The 20,678-nt window shown below is 44.0% G+C and overlaps 1 protein-coding gene across 6 annotated transcripts in view; it reads left to right on the top strand.

The window, feature by feature from the left end:
• The window catches only part of Dpf3 (double PHD fingers 3), a 259,655-nt gene that overhangs the window by 103,453 nt on the left and 135,524 nt on the right, over positions 1–20,678 (top strand). For all 6 annotated transcript variants that reach the window (XR_002483520.3, XR_002483521.3, XM_005321197.4 and 3 more), the window contains exons 2-3: positions 3,399–3,559; positions 19,688–19,795. Coding sequence is in view for 4 of the 6 variants with exons in the window: in XM_005321197.4 (XP_005321254.1) it covers positions 3,399–3,559; positions 19,688–19,795 (269 nt within the window). In the remaining 2 variants the exon portion in view is untranslated. The remainder of the gene's footprint in view (positions 1–3,398; positions 3,560–19,687; positions 19,796–20,678) is intronic.

Below are 20,678 nucleotides of genomic sequence, written 5' to 3'. Positions count from 1 at the left end.
CAAAGCTGTTGGAAATGAGTTACTAGCATATCAGGAAAAGTCCAGCAAATGGAAACCCTTTGTTCTCCAGGAGTTTTGGTGGACAATTTCTCTCTCTCTCTCTCTCTCTCTCTCTCTCTCTCTCTCTCTCTCAGCAGACTTTCTGAGGGTAACATCTTTTTAGTGGTCTGTCAAAAGATCATGGGAAATCTGTCCATCCGGTGCTCTCGCCAGTTCTCATCAATGTGATGTGGCTGGTGTGGCTGGCTGCAGGAGAATCCTGGAAACCCTGGAGGAGCCGTGTCACCTTGCCTGGGCAGAGCTGCCTGTAAAAGTTCTGTACCATGAGCTATATCACCTTGGCAGAAGGAGGCATTCAACCTGGTGTGACATAGGCGAACACTTTGTTGAAAAGAGTTTTTCATTTTTGGTTACTCTTGTGATACTTGTTATCAATTTAGATTATACCAGTTTATGTGCCATTCCATTTTATAGCATATTTTTTTTGGGGGTACTGGGGATTGAATTGATTGAATTCAGGGGCACTTAACCACTAAGCTACATCCCAAGCCCTTTTTTGGTGGGGTACCCAGGGTTGAACTCAGGGGCAGTTGACCACTGAACCATAACCCCAGTCCTAATTATATTCTATTTAGAGACACGGTGTCACTGAGCTACTTAGGGTCTTGCTAAGTTGGTGAGGCTGGCTTTGGACTTGTGATCCTCCTGACTCAGCCTCCTGAGGCTCTGGGATTACAGGCATGTTCCACTGAGCCGGGCCCGTTTTATAGCATCTTCCTAGGTTTCATCTCCCCTCACCAACTTATTTCCAGCTGTGTGACTATTATATGTTGATGATAGTTTGATTTTGTAAGGATACTTTCTGAGCTTGCTCTGCTGTCCCTATGAGGGTGATCATCTTCAGAGGGTTTTTTAAAAAAAATTTTTAAGATGCAATAATAAATTTCCAAATGATGTCTCAGAAGTGTCTATGGTCATATTCTCCCATTATAAGATATTTTCTTTGAATTCTTTGCTAGAATCTGACTCATGACTTTAAAAAAAATAGTATAAAAAGGACTGTTACAAATTTTGATTTCTAAAAAGTGGTGCTGAAGATGTGCAACCAGTTGGGACAATAGTGCCCAGTTGGTGGGATTGTAATATGGTGCGACCACTATGAACATCAGTACAGGTGTTCTTCAAAAACTTTAGAATAGACATTACCCTGTGACCTAGCAATTCCACTCCTGGGTCTATACCCCATAGAGCCAAAAGCAGGGGCTTGAAGAGACATTCGTGCACTCAAGTTCATTGTAATGTTATTCATGATGGTTAAAATATGGAACCAATCCAGGGGTCCATTGACCAACGAATACACACACACACACACACACACACACAGGAATGTTATTCAGTTTTAAGAGGAAAGAAATTCTGACATATGCTATGACATGATGAACTTTGAAGATATTACACTAAGTGAAACATGCCCATCTCAAAAAGACAAATACTGTATACCTCTTATGTAGACGACTTCTATGAGGCACTTAGCGTAGTCAAAATCATAGAGACAGAAAGTAGGATGGTGTCTCCTAGGGCTGAGGAAAAGAGAGGTTAAGGAAGTTATTGTTTAATGGGAATATAGTTTCAGTTTTGCAAAAAAAGAAAAAAATTCTGGCGATGAAGGGACTATGAATGTCCTTGATGCCACTGAGCTGTGCACTGAAAAACGGTTAAGATGGTGAAGTTTATGTGTTTGGTGCCACAATTTAAAAAATTGGCAAAAAAACCCCTTGTATTAGTCAGCATTTCATCACTGTGACAAAATACTTGGGAAAATCAACTGAGAGGAGGAAAGATTTATTTGGCTCACAGTTTCAGAGGTTTCAGTTCATGGTTGGCTGGCGGCACTGTTTCGAGGTCTGTGCTGAGGTAGTACATCATGGTGGAAGGGTGTGGCAGAGAGAAGCTGTCACCTCATGGCCAGGAAGGAGGGAGAAGGTGGGGGAAGGGGGAGACTGGGGGATAAGATATACCCTTCTAAGGCATCCCCTAGTCCCTAACCCATTTCCTCCAACTAGGCCCCACCTCTTATTAATGCCATCAAATTATATGAATCTATCAGTGGATTAATCCACTGGTGAGGTCAGAGCTCTCATGATCCATTCTTTCCCAAAGCCCCACCTCTGAACATGAGTGCCTTCAGCACATGAGCCTTTTGGGGACATGACAGATCCAAACCAGCCCAATCCCCAACTTTACTTTATCTCTCTGAATATTTTGGTGAAGAAATATATTATTTTTAACTCAAAGACTTTCTCTCCAAGATTTTGGCTTCCTCAAATCTACAAACCGCCACAACAAAGGGACATTCATATGTTGCTTCCAAATGAGCTACTGGATTCTCCCTCTGCCCCTGCAATTCCTGTGACTCCTCTCCTTTCTGCCCCTCTCCCCCTCCCAGAGGCTCAAGTTGACCTGGCAGAGGTCATGTTATTACGTTTGCATTTCCTTGGGACATTTATTAGTTTCTACGGCGTGTCTGTGTTTTATTTGTTAGGTATTTAATTTCACTGATTGTTTGTTTTACATTTGATCAATTTATATCGGTGTTATATTTTGGGTCTTTGAAAAGGACACTATCTTTAAGTTAGCAGCATTGCCAGGTGTCCAAGGATACCAAATATTCAGGAACATAAAATTTACTGTGCTTTATCAGATAACCACTCCTGCAAACCATAAAGGTCTCCTACTTGTGTCTCCAACTCTGGGGGTTGAATTATTTTGAGTTCAAATACTATTTGAAATGCTTCTTTTGTTTTCTATTAGGGAAAGTCATTTAACTATGTGGTTTAAAAAGATCGGTGCTTGTCTCTTTCCACCTCCTTCTCCTTATAATAATAAATACTCCTTACTTTTATAGGCTGTTTTCTCTGTCCCTCTGGTTTTTGTTTATGGAGAGCATTTCTCTACTATTGCAGTAGGAATCTGGGTATCTTTGCTGGTGGTTTGGGTTCACCCAGAGTGCTTTTGTTGGGGACTCCTGAGAACAAAATGTGGCTAATGGGAGACACTGGAGAGAAGGCTCTAGAAGCTAGAGGTCCTATAGGCCTCATACAGAAAGTAGTTCCAGAGCTACCTCCATCTGGAGCTGCATCTCATGCCTGCTACAGCAGGGACTGGCAATTTTTGCTCCTGGCTATTCTTGGGACCCTTTGCTCTATGCGCAAGGGGTTTCTAAGTTACCTGGTAGATTTGGGATGGGAAGTAGAATGTGGTAGAGACCCGATGCTGTTACCTTCTTTGCCTTTGATCATTAAGACAGCAGAGGCTTCCCAGAGAGGGAAGTGGGGGACACCCGTTTCCCTCGGGGTGTGTTTCTTGGCTTCACTCCTCTGTTTACTATCTCCCTGCAGGCTCGGGGACCAATTCTACAAGGAAGCCATCGAGCACTGCCGGAGTTACAACTCGCGGCTGTGTGCGGAGCGCAGCGTGCGTCTCCCCTTCCTGGACTCGCAGACGGGGGTGGCCCAGAACAACTGCTACATCTGGATGGAGAAGAGGCACCGAGGTCCAGGTGAGCGGTGCCACTTCTGGGACGTGCTTGCACGTGGGTTCTTAGGCTGGAGGGAGGAAGGCCTGAGCTTCTGGGAGTCCAGAGATAAGGTGCACCCGCTTCCAAGACACTCAGCTGCTTTCATAGCTCTTGGAATGTGTTCCAAGGAAGGGGACAAGGGTGGTGTGGGCCATGGAGGCTGGGGGGCTGGGGGGAGAAAGAAGGTAACAAGAGTACACAAGAGCAACCTTCGTCTTTCATCCTCGGTGTGGTTACCGAGTTGAAAATCTGTAGTCATATATGGATGGGAGGCTTCACTTGTCACCAACTCTCTGACCCTCAAGTTCCTTCTCTGTAAAAGGTGGATAACGTTAATATTTACTGCTCAGGGTTTTATCGGGATTCAATGAAAAGGTTCAGAGAAAACTCATGACATGGTATGTGTTCCAGAAGTGCAGGATATTATTGTTGATATTACTGTATTATTATTACCATGACGCTAGTCTTCAGGCTCCAGAGAACAAAAGAAAGACCCATTTTTGGAGATTAGGGAGGCAATACAGGAATGCAATTTTCTGGCTTTATATGGGTACATCTAAAAAAAAACCTTTATTTTGAAAAATTTTACACCCATATAAAAATGAAGAGAATGATAAAAATGGATCTCCATGTATCCCAAAGATCAACTAAAATGGCCAGTTTCATTTCATTTATACACACCTGCCACTTTCTTCTCCGACTTCAGATTATTTTGAAGAAAATGTGGGACATTATTATTTCATCCACAATCTTTTTTAGAATGTATCTCTAAATGTTAAGGACTTAAAAACCTCAAACTAACCTACAATTGCTTTGAAATTTCAATGATACTTTCATATCATCAATTATTTGGTCAACATTCATTTTCTTTCTCTATTTAAATCAGGATCCAAGTAGAATCCCTACGCCGCGATTGGTTGACATGTCTTTTAAATTTCTTAAAATGTGAAGGTTTCTGTTTCTATCTCTTCTTCCTCTTTGCGTGTTAATTGTTGAAGAAACTGGGTTGTTTGCACTGTAGGGTTTCCCAGAACCTGGGTTTGCTGATGGCATCCCTATGGTGTTATTCCCGTGAATTGGTAATTAGGTCTAGAGTCTTATTCAAGCTCAATTTCTTTCTTTCTTTCTTTCTTCTTCTTCTTCTTCTTTTTTTTTTTTGGCAAGAACAATTCCTAAGTGAGTATTGTGTACTTTCATCAGGAGGCTCAGATGGTCTGGTTATCTCTCTTTTCTGATGTTAGCAGCCCTCGGTGATAATTGTCTAGATTCCTTATCCCATTAAGAGTTGCAAAAAGGTGACATTTGATTCGAGGCCATTGTTATTTTCTTCATTTATTAGCACTACAGCTTCTATAAAGAAAAAACATCCCCTCATTAAAATTTTTTTGGCTATTAGGAAGTATAGTTGACATAAGAAAATCAGAATAACCGATTTTCCCTTTATTTACCTGTATTCAGAATAATGAGTAGGCTCCCTGGTAGTCTCCAAAGGTGATCAATAAAGTTATTTTGAGCACCTCCGAGAACTCAGACTTACGCATATTTGATGTGCTTGAATCCACGGCTGCCTTTCTTCTGATGGATGCTTATGGTGTCCCATCTTTGCCCAGTAGGGGTTTGCGCCAGTGCTGGTATTTTGACACATTCCCAGTAAGTTTCTGATAGCCTCCTAGCTCCCCTAGTATCTGGACAAAATGTTTCCAGGTCACCTGTGTACTTCCTGCCGCAGACCTGAATCAACAATTTCTCTAAGAAACCCCAGTTGCTTTGTGTAGGAAGTGTTATGTGAGACCAAGGACTGTGGTATTCGTTCATTGCTTCTGAGATGGTCATTGTTTCTAGGTCTTCTGAGTGGGCAGAATTAGGAAATATTTTTCTTTTCTGAAGCAGGAAAACATTATGAAATTATACTGATATTTCCCATTCAATTCAGTTTTACACAGTTTATACTTAGTAATTTTCATTTTGGGTCTCCTTTCTCCCACATCCCCCAAAAAAATCCTGAATAGCTGGGTGTGATGGTTCATGCATGTCATCCCAAATGGCTCAGGAAGCTGAGGTAGGAGGATGGGAAGTTCAAAGCCAGTCTTAGCAATTTAGTGAGGCCCTAAAGCAGCTTTAGTGAAAACGTCTCTCAAAGTATAAAAAAAAGGGGGCTGGGAATGGGGCTCAGTGGTTAAGTACCGCAGGGATCAATGCTTGGTACTCCCTGCCAAAAAAAAAAAAAGAAAGGGTTAATGCAAAGGCCTATGTCTTGATTGGGCACAAGATCAGGAGGCACCACAGCTTTGTAGGTTCAAACAGCAATTCTTTATTCCCGCTCTCACACCGCCTCCACACAGGTCCAGGGACAATCGCGTTCTCCGTCTCCCGCACAATTCACCTACTCCACGAGGCTATCTCCAAATCCCATTTTAATCTCACGAGAACTCAACGGGAACAAGCAGCAGGAACACCCTAATCCCAGCAATAATCTTCAACTTCCAATTTCCCTAAAACCCATTATCTTAAACTGGCAATGCCTTAAACTCAAGGAGCCTGTTACTTCCTCAAACCTGATCAGCTCTAAACCCGGATCCGCCTTGGTCCTTGAGCAAGGTCACCTTATTAAAGCATGCATGCAATGTTCCATCAAATGTCCTCTTAAGCAGCATGGGGTACGCTTGGCAAGGAAATTTCGATGCGTCATTCCTACTTGGTAATGGCCCTCTGCAGGTTAAGATGACCACAGGGATTCAGGAGGTTGAACTGAGTTAGGGCAAAAAGCAGACAAATACCGAATGCAAAGGGTCACTGTGGTCGGATAAGATTATAAACCAGCGGAAGAACTTGTTGAGGGCCCAGAACTGTCAGAGTGCGGGAACTTATTCTAGGACAGGGTTGAGACAGATGGTGGTAGTTTCAGAGTGTCAGCTTGGAGTGGGCTGTACATGGCCATCGCGGGTAGTTCTTCTGCCCATGGCTTAGGCTGTGCTTTGCTGAGGTTTAAGGATAGAGATTTGGAGGTTCATCCCGGTGGTGACTTTCCTTGGTGAGGCTCCTGATGAGTGACCAGGCGATGGGGTCAGTGTCACCATGTTCAGTATTGGGGTGCTCCTCCTTTTATGGACCTTAGGTGACGGATTGGCTTCATTGGGTGATCTGGGGTGTTGGATAACTCATGGGCCTAACATATTTCTGATATGAGTCTGATATGCCCATGCAGCCATGTGCTTCTGATTCATTTGGCAAGTTCACAGGTGGTCATTTTTATTAGCACAATTAATTCATGTATCAGTTTGTGCCTTATGGTTGTGCTAGGCAGATGGTGATTGTTTACTTGTACAAAGTGTAGAGTCATTCGACCTCAGCGCTTGGATTCAGAATGGAGTGAATCATGACAAACTACTGTGTTATAAAATGGAATAACCCAGAGTTAGGCACAGCCTAAAAACTACTGTTCTATTCATCATGGAGTAACTCAGAGCAGGGCACAGCCTGCTCTCCACAACTCTTCTCATTGTATTCAATATTTCCTGGGGATTTAACTCAGCACTTGTCTACATTCTAGCCCTTTATTTTTATTTTGAGACAGGGCCTCACAAAATTGCTTAGGCTGGCCTCAAACTTGCCATCCTCCTATCTCAGCCTCCTGAGTATCTGGCATTATGGGTAAGTGCCACCTGCTTGTGAGCCAAATTTGATTTTGATGTGTCTTGCCACAGATTTTTTTGGCTTTACCCTGTTTGAAATTTATTCAGCTTTGTAAACACACACACACACATACACACACACACACACATATGTCTATATGATATATATCTATTTGCCACATTTGGGAAATCTTTACTGAATATTTCCTTGTATATGTCTTCAAAGCTACCCTATTTTTTCTCTCCTTCTGGGATTCAAACACAACAAATGTCAGAGCTTTTATTGTATTTATTTTTTGTTACTATTTTTCGGTTCCTGAATTTCCATTTGGTTCTTCTTTCTATTTCTTTTCTTTCTTTTTAATATTTTTAGTTGGTAGATGGACACAATACCTTTATTTTATTTATTTATTTTTATGTGGTGCTGAGGATGGAACCCAGTGCCTTCCACGTGCTAGGCGAGCGCTCTACCACTGAGCCACGACCCCAGCCTTTTGTCTGTTCTATTTCTTTGTGGAGACTTTATATATTTCACTTTTGTTGCGCGTGTTCACAGTCGTTTGTTGGGGCATTTTTACGACGACTGTTGTAAGATTTTTAGGAGCTAGTTCTAGCATCGGCATCGTTTTGTGGTTGGTGTCTGTGTCTTTCCTCGGTCTTCATCTGATGACTGATTTTGATTGAGTCCTGGACATTTCAGCCGTTTTGCTGTGAGACTCTAGAAGTTATTTAAATCTTCTGTTTTAGTTGGCCTCCTCCGATGCTGTGCTAGTGGGGGAAGAGGAGGTGCTCCTTGTTCTGTAGATGGGTGTGGAATTGCAGGTTCTTCATTGGGTCTCTGTTGACTCTCCCCCCACTGGGGCAGGAGTGACTGTCATTGCTGGTTCAGTCTTCCCTCTAGGCCCCAACGAACACCTCGGGGTGTCAGCTTCTCTCTTGGCCTTTGCTGAGGTTTGAGATCCCTGGTTATCTGCTTGACGTGGTCTCATTCCTGGGCTTTTAGTTAGAGAGAGAGAAAGAGCAGGATTTTCTCGGGGCACTTTTTGGCCTGCATTTGTGGGTGTTTTCAGATTATCAACTTCCAGGACCCAGCCCTAGATACACGATGCAAAAAGAATATTCAGGGAACCTCCCACCCTGTTGTCCCTCAGGTCCCAGGGCCCCCCGCTGGACTGCTGGTTTCCTTCACTTCAGCATTTTCTGGTGTTTGTTGCAGGAATAACGTCCGGGATATTTAACTGTACCTAGTGGGAGGAATATGGGAAAGTTTATCTACTCTTTGTTTTCAGAAGCGAAAGTTCCTGAAATTGATTTTTTATTTAAAAAAAATTATTCAAACTTTTGAGTTTTAGATTTTCAGAGCCTTTTTGATTTTTGGATTAGTGATGCTCAACTGATAAAGTCCACCATAAATAATAAAAAATCTGAAAAACTCAGGCCTGAAACACCTCTGGTTCCAAGCATTTCAGACAAAGGATACTCAACCTGGATAATTATATACGATAAACAGTATGTATTTAATATGTATGGTTTGATAAGTTTTGAAATGTATATACCTGGGAGACTATCACTACAACCAGGATAATGAACATAGCCACATACTCAAGGCAGTTTCTTTTATCTCTTGCAATCATCTCCCTCTCTTACTTCTTCCCCTGAGCCAATTACTGACCTGATCTCTGTGCTGGAATCATACACTCTATAGTCCTTTTGGAGGGGGCAAAAGAGCATCTGGCTTCTTTCACTTAGTCTAATTATATCGAGATTCTTCCAGGTTCTAGCATGTATCAATAATTTACTTCTTTTTACGCTGAGTGCTCTTTTACTGTACGACTGTATCTTGGCTTATCCATTCACCTGTTGATGGGCATTTAGATTGTTTCTAGGCTTTAGGCTGTTGTAAATAAAGTTACTGGGCTTGTGTATAAGTCTTTTTTTTTTAATGGACTTTCATTTCTACAAGAACAACTTAGAGGAGGAAGAGTTTATTTTGGGTTCACAGTTTCAGAGGTTCAGTCCATGGTTGGCTGACTCCATTGCTCTAGACCAGAGGGTAGGCAGAACATCATGGTGGGAGGGTGTGATATGTGGGGTGGTGGGTGGGGTGGTGGTGGTGGGGTGGAGCACGCACGTGGGCACCAAAGGACAAAATACATAGGTCCCAAAGCACACCCATGCTGACCACTTCCTTCAGTCATGCCCCACCTGCTTACACTTATACCCAATAATCCATCAAATGGATCCATCAAATGAGTTAACCTGCTGATTAGGTTACTACTCTCATAATCTCATCATTTTACCTCCTGCATTAATACATGACCTTTTTTTTTTTTTGGGTGAACTTCATATTTAAACCATAATACCATCCATTCATATATACTCTGATAAAGGGCTCAGTTCTTTTGTCCATTTTTAAATTGAGCTGTTTCTCTTATTGTTAAATTTCAGTAGTTCTTTGTGTATTCTAGGTATCAGACCTTTATCTGACATATGCTTTGCAAATATTTCCCCCCAGTTTGTCTGGGTATTATAGTTTCATTACCTTTACATTCTCTTTTAAGGAGCAGAATTTTCAATTTTGATGACATCCAATTTATTAATTTGTTATTTTATGAAGTGTGCTTTTGGTATATCTTAAAAAATTACTGTCCTAACACAAGGTAAGAGTTTTCTCTTACTTTTGTTTTTCATATAAGTTTTATAATTTAGCCTTTATTTAGCTTTGTATTTTCAATTAATTTTTGTATATGGTGTGAGGTAGGAGTTAGTTTATTTTATTATTTTTTTTTTACAGATGGGTATTCATAAATTGTTGAAAAGACTAGCCTTTCTCCACTGAACTTCCTTTATCAAAAATTAGATGTCCACATGTATGTAGGTCTCTTTTTGGATTCTTTGTTTTCTTTCATTGATCTATTGTTTATATTTACACTCTTATCAAAATATCTTGATTATTATAGTTTTATAATCCATCTTAAATCAGGTGATGTTATACCTCCAACTTTGTTCTTGTTCCTATAAGTTATTTTGACTATTCTAAGGCTTCACACATCTAGGTGTATTTTACAAATTATTATTTCCTACAAAAAATCTGCTGGCAGTTTGATTGGGAGTGTGTTAAATCTACAGATCCATCTGGGGAAAATTGACAAGGGATTGAACTCAGGGCTTTGGATGCTAGGCATGTGCTCTACTACTGAGCTCTACCCATTACTTAATGTTTTTTGGTAAATGAATTTTACAAATTTCAATTTCTAATTTTTATTTGCTTGCATACAGAAATGCAATTGATTTTGTATATTTATCTCATATCCTCCAACCCTGTTGAACTCTTTAAATCTGATAGCTTTCTGAAGATTCCATAGTATTTTCTACATAGTAGATCATGTAAGTGGATAAAGAAAATTACTTCTTTGTAATATGGAAGGTTTTTATTTACTTTCCTTGTCTATTTCACTGTTTAGACCATTTAGTACAATACTATGCAAAAATGGAGAGAGTGGACATCCTTATGCTGTTCCTGATCTTTAGGGGTGAAGCAGTCTTTCTTTTATTTAGTATGAGGTTATCTATAGGTTGTTTATCTATATGTTATCTTCTTATCAAGTTGAGGAATCTCCCTTCTATTTTTAGTTTTAAAGTTTTTATCAGGAATAGATGTTGGATTTTCTATTTCTGTTGAGGTATCCTGTGGTTTTTTGGTGGTTTGTTAATATGATGAGTTACATCGATTGGGTTTTGGATGTTAAACTAACATTGCGTTCCTAGGAATAAACCCCACTTTGTCATGATGCATTATCCTTTGTCTATATTGCTGAGTTCATGTTGCTGAAGTTTTATTAGGGCCTCATGCAAACAAGTACTCCACCCCTGAACTATCGTTTTTTTCCCCTCTAGTACTACACATCAAACCTAGGGCCTTTTGTAGGCTGGGCAAGTGCTCTACCCCTGAATTATACTCTCAGCCTTTTAAATTTTGTTTTGGGACAGGATCTTGTTAAATTGGGCTGGCTCCTAACTTGGGATTCTCCTGCTTCAGCCTCTTCAGTAGCTGGGATTGCAGGCATGCGCCACCATGCCTACCTGGAGGTTTGCCTTTGAAGGTTATATTTTGTCCCTTCTGAAGCTCTTTCTTTCTGTCTGCTTTCTGCTCCACCACACACTTCCTGTCACGATGTTCTGACTCACCACAAATCCACAGAGATGGGGCTAAGCAGCTATGAACTGGAACCAATGAAACCATGAATCACAATAGGATGCATTTTTTTTTTTGCAGGCTATAGTTCTGCCTTGCCATTTTTTTTGTTTCTTTCTTTCCTTCCTTTTTTTGGGGAGTGGGTGGGTAACCAGGGATTAAACCCAGGGGCACTTAATCACTGAGCTACATCCCCGACCCTTTTTATTTTTATTTTGAGACAAGGTCTTGCTAAGTTGCTTAGAGGCCTTGCTAAGTTGCCGAGGCTGGCTTTGAACTTGTGAACCTCTTGACTCAGCTTCCTGGGTTGTTAGGATTACGAGTGTATGCCACCATGCCCCGCTGTGTCTTGCTTTTTAAATGTAATCTGACAGTCTATTTTAAATTGGTTATTTAGACCATTTACATTTAATGTAATTATTATTATAATTAGGTTTAAATCTATAATTTTTTGTTTTCTGTTTATTCTATTTGTTCTCCTTTTCATGTGTTTCTGCTTTCTAGCCAGTTGAATTTATTATTCCATTTTATCTCAATGAAACTCTCGTTTCATTATTCAAGTGATTGCTTAGTGCTTATAGGATACACCTCTAACTACTCGCAGTTAACCTTTACGTGATATTATTTTACTTCATGAACAGTATTAACAACTGTACAATTGTATCATTGAAACTGGAGTTGAGATGAAACTCCATTCTCTACTTCTGTTGGTGGGTGGAGTCTGTGTAAACTGCAAGCTTCTGCATCTCACAAAATGGGGAAAGCCGAGTTTAGCAGCTAATCAGAGCAGGGTACTGGCCTCAGCTCTGAGGGCTGAGCCTGCAAAGCCTGATTCTTCTCCACTATCCCTGAGTGGCATGTTGTAGCTCTCAGTGTTGCAGCTCTTACCACGAGCTGTGCCCTGCAGTATTGCAATAGACTCCAGCAGCTTACTATCGACTTCTTTCCATGTTCTTGCAAATCCAAAGAATGAAATTCATAGGACAATGGAAGGCAAGAGTGAAAAGTTGTGTTTTATTCTTATGTGAAGAGCAGAAACAGAACTTTTGCAAGAGCAAGAGAGGTCCCCAATAGGAGTTGCCAAGTGAATGTGCTAGTCTAGAGACTTATAAAGCACTTGGGTCAATGCTATTGGTCTACATTTATGCTCAGGGTTTGGGAAAGCAACCAACACTATTGGTTAGCTCCGTGATCCCATTCAGTCTGTGCCACTTTAGTTTTCCTGCCATGTGTGGGTCACTGGGAGGCAGAGGTCTTCAGGTCTTAGGATGGAGGATGCTCAGAGGTTCGGGTTTGCAGTGCTCACCATCCTTGGTCCTGGCTTGCCCTGCAATAGGCCCCCACTGGCATGGCAGGCTTCACAGCTGCAGTCTGTGCTTGTAACCAGTGCCCCAACCCGCCCAGGCCACTGCTTTGCTTCTCTGGACAAGGGCTTAGCTACATCATCATAAACAAAATCATGTTCTCCCTTCCTGACATTTGCATTCTAATCCATATGTTACATCATATAAAAAGGAACCTTGCAGATATGATTCAATTAACAATCTCAAGATGGTGAGGTTATACTGGATTATCTAGGTGCCCCAATGTAATCACAAGGGTCCTCATAAGAGGGAGGTGGGGTGGGAGGTCAGGATCAGACAGGAGGTGTAGTGATGGAAGCAGAGGTCAATGGGATGCAATAGATGCAGAAGCTTTCTATGCATTAGTTTGTTTTTTGTTGATATAATAAAATACCCAAGACTGGGTATTTATAAGCAAAAGAGGTCTATTTAGCTGACAGTTCTGGAGATTCAAGAAAATGGTGTCAGCATCTACTCAGCTCTGGTGAGGACTTCTAGCTTCATCACAATACAGCTGAGGACATCATTGTGGGAGAGTGTGGGAGAGGAAGAGATGACATGGCAAGTCAGAAACTGAGATTTAGAAGTGCTTTTTATAAGAACCTGTTCCTGTAGGAACTAACTGGGGTCCCATGAGAACTATGTCATATCTTTCTGAGGGTGTCCCCAGTGACCTAACCACCTTGCACTAGACCCTGGCTCTTAAAGGTTCTACCACTTCTCAACCTCACCTCACTGAGGACCAAGCTTCTAGCACATGAAACTTTAGAGAAGACACTGAAGCATATCCAAATCATAGCAGCCCATGATCCAAAGAAAGTAGGTGCCCACCTGCCTCCCTCCCTCTCCCTCCCTCCCTCCCTCCCATGGGTTTGCCTGCCTTCCTTAATCCCTCCCCCCCTTCTCTCTCAACAGCTCCTTAGTAGTCCATTGTGTGTATACCCTGTTGCTTATTTAATCAGCCTCCTATAGATGGATATTTGGATTGTTTCCAGTCTTTTTAGAGTATAAAATAGGCTACAGTGAATACATACTTTCATATTTTTGCATGTGAATCTGTGATAGAGATTCCCAGAAGTGGAATTGCTAGATCAAAGAGGGAAATACTTATGTAGCATTGCTAGGTGTGCCAAATTCTTCCTCATGGTACCGTGCCCTTTGCATTCCCACCAGCAGCAGATGAGACTGGTAGGCATATTTCTAACATCAGAATCTTTCAACATCATAGTAGGCTGCTTCATGTCAAAGTGAGAACCAGGATTATTGAATCAGAAAAACCAGGTGGGGGGCACTTGCCAGGGATATTATAGAGGAGATTCTTGTATTGGGTAGGTGTCAGACCCAGTAACTTTTAAGTTCATATTGTAATCCTATTATCCTTTAAAAAATTCTTCTGATGAATTTAGAAAGTGTGTCCTGGTGGTTTTCCTTCTTTTCCATACACATTATATGCCTTATTACAATGCTTCTGTATTACCAAGGTGCATTTTTCTCAGAGTAATTATAGTAGGTGAATTGGGTGATGCGATGTGATGTGTTGTGAGAGGAAAAATGAGTTCCGTGAGAAGGAGTTTGGTGGGGGTGGGTGTGTAGGTTGGAGACTTTTCCTGGTGGCTTTGGTGTGGGGAACTGTTTTCCCACAAGGGCAGGATTCTGAGTTTCAATCCTGTCATTTTTAGGCAAACAAAGGGATGGCTCAGGGAGGACTTAGGTTGGGGATGGATAGATTCTGTGCATGGGCTGTGGACTAGACCCCTCTTAGGAGCTGTGTGACTTGGTCACCATTAGCTCCCCTGTTCTCAGCCTTTAAAGGTCCCGTGGGATCCCACCAGGATGAGTTAAGAACGAATGTGAGGTGCTAACCTTGCACAGAGTAAGAGCTCAGTAAATGTTAGCCATTGTTACTGTGTTGGCTTTGGATGTGATGGGACCATGGAGGGCTTGAGAACCCCTGGACCTGAAGAGGCAGAGGTCCATCTTGCCAGGGCCATTTTGACACAAGAGACACTGGAATTGAATTGTACAGCAAGACAGCTACTCAGGGGGAGTGGAGGGCGGGCAGGCAGGAAGGGCTGATGGGTGGAGAGCCAGACGGAGAGGCAGCTGAGTCCTGGACTGTGCTGTCATGGGTCTAGACTTCAGTCATTCTGGGGATGGTTCTGGAAGGCTTCACTGAAGAGATGGCCCTTGAAGTCAGGGCAAGTCTTAGATAAGCCAAGAGAAGGGGAGAGGGCAGAGCTCCGTGGAAACGCCCCTAGTGTGAATGCTCGTGAAATACTCTTGCCCACTCTTCAAGCCCTACCTGTGACTCATCTCTTCAGCTCTGTAGAGTTGGTTCAAATTGGTGTTTTCAGTCACAGTCACCGACAGCACCTATTATGTGCTGGGCAAGCCCCGAGAATATAAATATAAGTAAGATCCGATCTGGTACAAAGTTCCCTGTGTGGGCGTTTTCTCCACGACAACTGGCGTCTCTGATATTCTGGTTCAATGGTTTGAAGTTCGGTAACGACATATGCAGTTCTCATGCCCCCGTCTTGGTGAAGAATCCCAGCTTGGGTTATTATCTGTTTATAAACATGGAGGCTGTTAATGACCCATGGTGGTGACACACGGTGGGAGTGAGACACGGAGGAGGTGTTAAAATGACTCTGATGGCCTGGAGAGGAGTTTCCTGTGCCACCCTATTCCTGTATGGAATGGGCTGGATCTGGGGACAGATGATGAAGGGTAGCAGCATTTGGATTCTTAATTTGTCACCTGGCTCTAAGCAGGTGGAGTCACTACCTCTCTGCCCCATTCCCGTTCCTTTCTAGTTCTGAAGCTTCTTGTTAGGCTCCTCTTCAAATTCCAGAGTGTATATAGGGGATGGAGAGTTGGGGTGCTGAGGATTCCTGTGTGCTCTTGGGACACAGGGTGGACAAATTGGCCTACGCTCGGGAAGGTAGACTCTGATTCATAATGAGGGCCGAGCGAATCTCTATCATCAGTGTTGGCCAACAGGGGCACAGGCTGACCTGTGAGTACTGAGTTGTCCATTGTGGGGAAGGTTCTGTGACGGCTGTGGACTCACCTCTCTGGGATGCTACAGGGAGAGCCCTTCCCTCGAGTGGACTTGAACTTCCACAGTCCAACTCTGGTTGGGGGTAGAGGAACTTGCTGTTCTTCTTCCATAGATCATTCTTCCTTCTCTTTCCTATGCCATTTCATCTTCTGAATCTTCCATGGCTCATGCTTTGCCTGCCACAGATGCTCAGAACTCAGGACCCACCTGCTGAACTTGACCAACGTGTACCACAAGATATTTGTCTGGAGTCTGCTGACCATTTAGGAATCAAGCCCAGATTTTCAAACCAAAATTTTCTGTGGAACTAGTTCTCCCAGCGGGGGTGCACATTTCTGTCCCTCTCTCTCCCTCTCTGTCCCTGTCGTCCTGTGCTTTTGCACAGACAGTGGAGTTGCGGCTGAAGGCAACGGAAAAGCAGTTTGCTCAGTGGGGTGTGTGAAGGAAGGGTAGCCGTGGCCTTGGTTACCAGGGAGGACTGGTCCCCCCTCTTGTCTCCTGCCTCCTGCTTCCCCTCCTCCATATCCACCCCTAGCCTCAGGCTCACTCCTCAAGGTTAATTTCCCTGACAGCAGCTGTGACTCCATCCTCCTCCTCCTCCTCCCTCCTCCATCTTCCACACACACGGGCTTTTGAGTTATGTGCCTCCTGTTCTAATGAGATAAACAACATAAGTCTCATGAGGCTCTGCTCTTCCCTCCATACGTGGAGCTCCAGAGCTGAATGTGTTGGCCCTAGAACGGGACCCTGGTGCCTGTCAGCTTAGTCAGGAGGGCAAGGAAGTGGGGGAGGAGCCCCGAGGGAGCTCCTGTGGTGGATTCCAAAGGGACATCAAAGAGAAGCCTGTTTCCACCCTCACGGCTGGAGGGACAAAGAGGCACCTGGACTGGTAAGGTGGGTGCCTTGTCATACCTTTGGCCTCGGGTCCAGGACTCATGTGAGTCAGCTAATTTATAATAACCAACAGCTGACATTTGCCAAGTTGACTTGGGTACAGAGAGCTTCCTCTTGAGTACCTGTGACTCCCCATGACAGTCCCCTAAGGTAGGTGTTATCGATGCTTTTATCATTTGGTGAGGAGCAGGCTCAGACAGGTGTTGGGACATCTTCCGGAAGGCATGGGCCCTTCCTCTGCATCATGGGGCTTCTCCAATCTACCAGGGAAAGAATGAAGCAAAACCAGTCTCTCTTGTCGGCATTCAAACTCCTTACTAAAACTGGCTGTCCAGGAGAGGGGGCCTACGGCTACAGGCAGAGTGGCCCTAGGCTGTTCCTGTGCTGTTGATCTACCAGTGCAGCGACTACAGTCTTAGGAAGGCTGTAGGCCCCGGACACGTGTTGGCATTTTTGAACTCTTGCCATTTTGACCTTGGGCAGACCTGGCCTGAACCCGTCTCTTCTTACTCACCTGCTTTTGGTCAGGGTGGAAATGGCAAGAAGGGTATCCGAGGCACAGAGACCACCATAGAGGGGTGGATATGGTGGGCTCTGGGCTCAGTTCCGAGTCCATCTTCTGGAGTGCCTTTTACATGGTTTATCTTGGTGAATGCGTCTCTGGAACCAGGAACAGCAGCAACAATGGTCATTCTCTTCTTGTATTTCTGAGTGTGGTTCAGTTCCAGTTGAATACACTTGGTAACTACTCCTTGATATGCCTGCTAAGTACTGTGTGCTAAGTGTTGGAGATACTAGAAACGGGTATGATTCCTGCCATCCTGGGTCTTATAAAGCCAGTAGGGGAGACTGTCAGGGAAACTGGCAATTAATTAAATACCTGGGGGAAATACAAGAATCCTTGAGAGCCTACAGGAAAGGGATTAAACCAGTCTTGGCACAACAGAGAAAACATGCAGGCAGCTAACTAGATAGATACTGCCGAGACATCCAGAGGTCCTGTCAGACATCGGAGCAGTCTAAAAAGTTCTTTAAAAAATCATTTCCTAATTTCCTTGCCTACCTACATTCCGATTAGATAGGTCTGGCTTGAATTTGGGGCATTAGCATTTTGAGAGGTTCTCCAGATGAGTTTGGTTTCAACCTGGGTTAAGAATCACTAATCTGAAATGAAAGGGGAATTGGTATGACCAATTCTGGGATGTGGAATAGTCAGTACTTGGTCTTCCTTGAGGTCCTGTGGGTCACCACCTTAGTGATGGCCTGAACATCTGGAAGGGACCCAGAATCAATGCATCCATTCAGGCATGATAGGATCAGAAGTGACACGGTCCTCAAGTGAGTCAGGAAACATTGAGCTATTTCTCAGTGTTCGATCATGCTTTGCCTCAAAGAGAGGTCACAATAGGACCCCCCCCCAATGGTAGGGAGAGCTTTCTTACTTTGATCTGTTTCGTCTTCTGTACAATTGACTTGCGTCCGATGCTCATGAGTTTGTGTTCAGGGAGCTCCGAGCTGCAGGATCCTTCCTCTGTGGAGAGGCCCCTGAAACAGGAGCCCCCTTCAAAGAATCAAATGGGGAGGGATCAAAACCTCCAACTTGCTCACAGTCTTGCCACCTGTGGGAAGTACTGTGTAGTTAAAATGATCCTTTGCACATAAAGGCATGGAGCATTTTGGTTCCTTGAATACTGAGATAGTTGCCTCTGCTTTGGAGCCAATCTAATGAGTGGGTAAAGATGACTGGTCAAAATGAAAAAAAGAATGGATGGATATTTGACAATGCAACTTTCATAGATTTTTCTCTTTAAAGGCAAAAATGAAGGCAGTTCCCCCTCTTAACTTTCAAGGGCCCTAAAATGAAGATGGCAGATGGGAATGGGGTCCCGATGTTTTCTGAGCCCTGTCAGGTCCTAATTGTAGGCAGAGACAGTCTCCTGTGGGGTTGCCTGCTGCCACTGCCACATTTATCTCTAGAAGACAGAGTTGTGACTTTAGGGTGAAGCTGGAACATGTTCATTCATTCATTCAATAAATACTTACTTGGATTTTTTTTCTGTGTGTCAGGCACAGTTTGGTTGTCTAGAGATTCTAACAAGAGCAAGTCAGAGAAGTCCTGTCCTTACTGGGATTTTTGTGGGAGTAGGCTGCCTGGCTTGCTGGTTTGTTTGGAGGACACCAGGTGATCTTTTTAGATTGCAAAAAGCAGTCTGAATCACCAGTCTTAAGCACCTTCCTCTTCTGGCATGACAATGATTCTGGGGGTGTCAGGGATCAATATAAATGGAGATTTCCATTGGGAGACAGTATGGTACATGAGTCCACCCAATGGACTCCTGCCTGTTTCTTTCTTTAGGCCCAGGCAGGTGGGCAGGGGCGTCTAGGAATGCTGGCTGTGCAGGCCATGGAGCCTGGTCTCCCGAGCAGGGTGTATTCCTGTGGAGGTTGCCCAGGGCTCCGTTGGCTCCTGTGAGCTTCCATTACTTTACAGTGGGTAGGAGAAGCCAGTAAGTAGCTCTGGATCTTTTGATCCTGTTTCTTTGAAATGCTCCTCAATCCAGGCTGTTCCCAAGGGAGGCCCACTGACTCTTGCCACTCCACTTGCTTCACCGGGACCTGGACAGAGCGGCAGTTGCTGCAGAGCTGTTGCCTTGTAAGCACTTGATGAAACCGGCTCTGCAAAGGTTCCTCTGATGTTCTCCTTGGGTCAGCAAGCAGAACTGGTTTTGGTAGAGGTGATAGCTCTTTCTGGCCTAGGCTTCCTGAACAGCATGGTGGAGCAGATGGAGCAAAGGTCCTGGATCATATGACCTTGATTCAGCCTTGGCTCTGGCTTCAACCTGCTGTGTGACCTTGACAAATCACTTCACCTTTCTGGGCTTGAATTTCCTCTCACTGTAAATGACAGGGTTAGTCAGGGTAATTTCCAAGGCCCCCCTGACAGCCTGAAGCCTTTAATCTTGACATCATCTCTGTCCACAGGCCTTGCTCCAGGCCAGCTGTACACATACCCTGCCCGCTGCTGGCGCAAAAAGAGACGATTGCACCCACCTGAGGACCCGAAGCTGCGGCTGCTGGAAATAAAACCTGGTGAGTGCCCTCTGGAGCTCAGGTGGGCTCATCTGGGAAGAGGTGATGGTGGAGGGGATCTGGGCTGGGCCCCAGGCAAGGCTGGTTGGCTCCTTGGTCCACAGAGCTGTTTCCTGGGAGAGCAAAGGTGCCCATGTGGTGCTCAGAGCTGTCTCTGTGCCCACTCTGGGTTAAACACGTCAGTGTCCTCCTGAGCTTCTGGGGCCTTGTGCCCTCTTCTTTGTCTTCCTCTTGCTGAATGAAGGAATAAAGCAAATGGACACAGGGGTCCCATCCAGGGTGACCATCCTTGTGGCCTCAAGTAGAGACACCTCATTTCAGTTGCTTGTTTCTGAGATGCCCCGTGGATCCTGTCCCCTCATACCCACACAACATCCTGGGCGTTTTACTTGGAAGGGGACAGGTCATTAAAAATAGAACATGCATCAACACTAGGGGAGATTGCTTTGGGCCTGCAGGAGGACTCAGTTGGGGATATCTTGATGCACCTCCTGTGACGCTGCAGACCGTCTGCCATCCCCAGAGCCATGTCTGTCTGGGTCATGCAGCAAGGGCAAGTGATTGCCGGGTCCGTGGTATTAAGGGGACCTCTGTTGTAGGAGGTGGGGGGTGGGGATGTGACTCAGGGTGGTGGGAACAGCACTGTTCAGTGGTACAGAGTTGACAAGATGGCTTCTGCTGTCTCCAAATCATTGCCAGCCACCTGGCAGCTACCATACTCTTTCCTTTCCACACTGACCCCTTACACTGCATTTGTACTGCAAGGTCCCTGCCCCTTTTTTTTTTTTTTTTTTTTGGTGTGTGTGTGTTTCCACTCCTGGTTCTGTGGGTAAGGCAGCTGTGATTATTTGCTTTAATCCTGATTTCACTTGTGGAGCAGTTT

The sequence above is a fragment of the Ictidomys tridecemlineatus genome, chromosome 5 (assembly GCF_052094955.1).
Source record: "Ictidomys tridecemlineatus isolate mIctTri1 chromosome 5, mIctTri1.hap1, whole genome shotgun sequence".
Classification (NCBI taxonomy): domain Eukaryota; kingdom Metazoa; phylum Chordata; class Mammalia; order Rodentia; family Sciuridae; genus Ictidomys; species Ictidomys tridecemlineatus.
The sequence above is the reverse complement of the archived record's forward strand: the minus strand, read 5'-3'. Positions and strand labels throughout refer to the sequence as shown.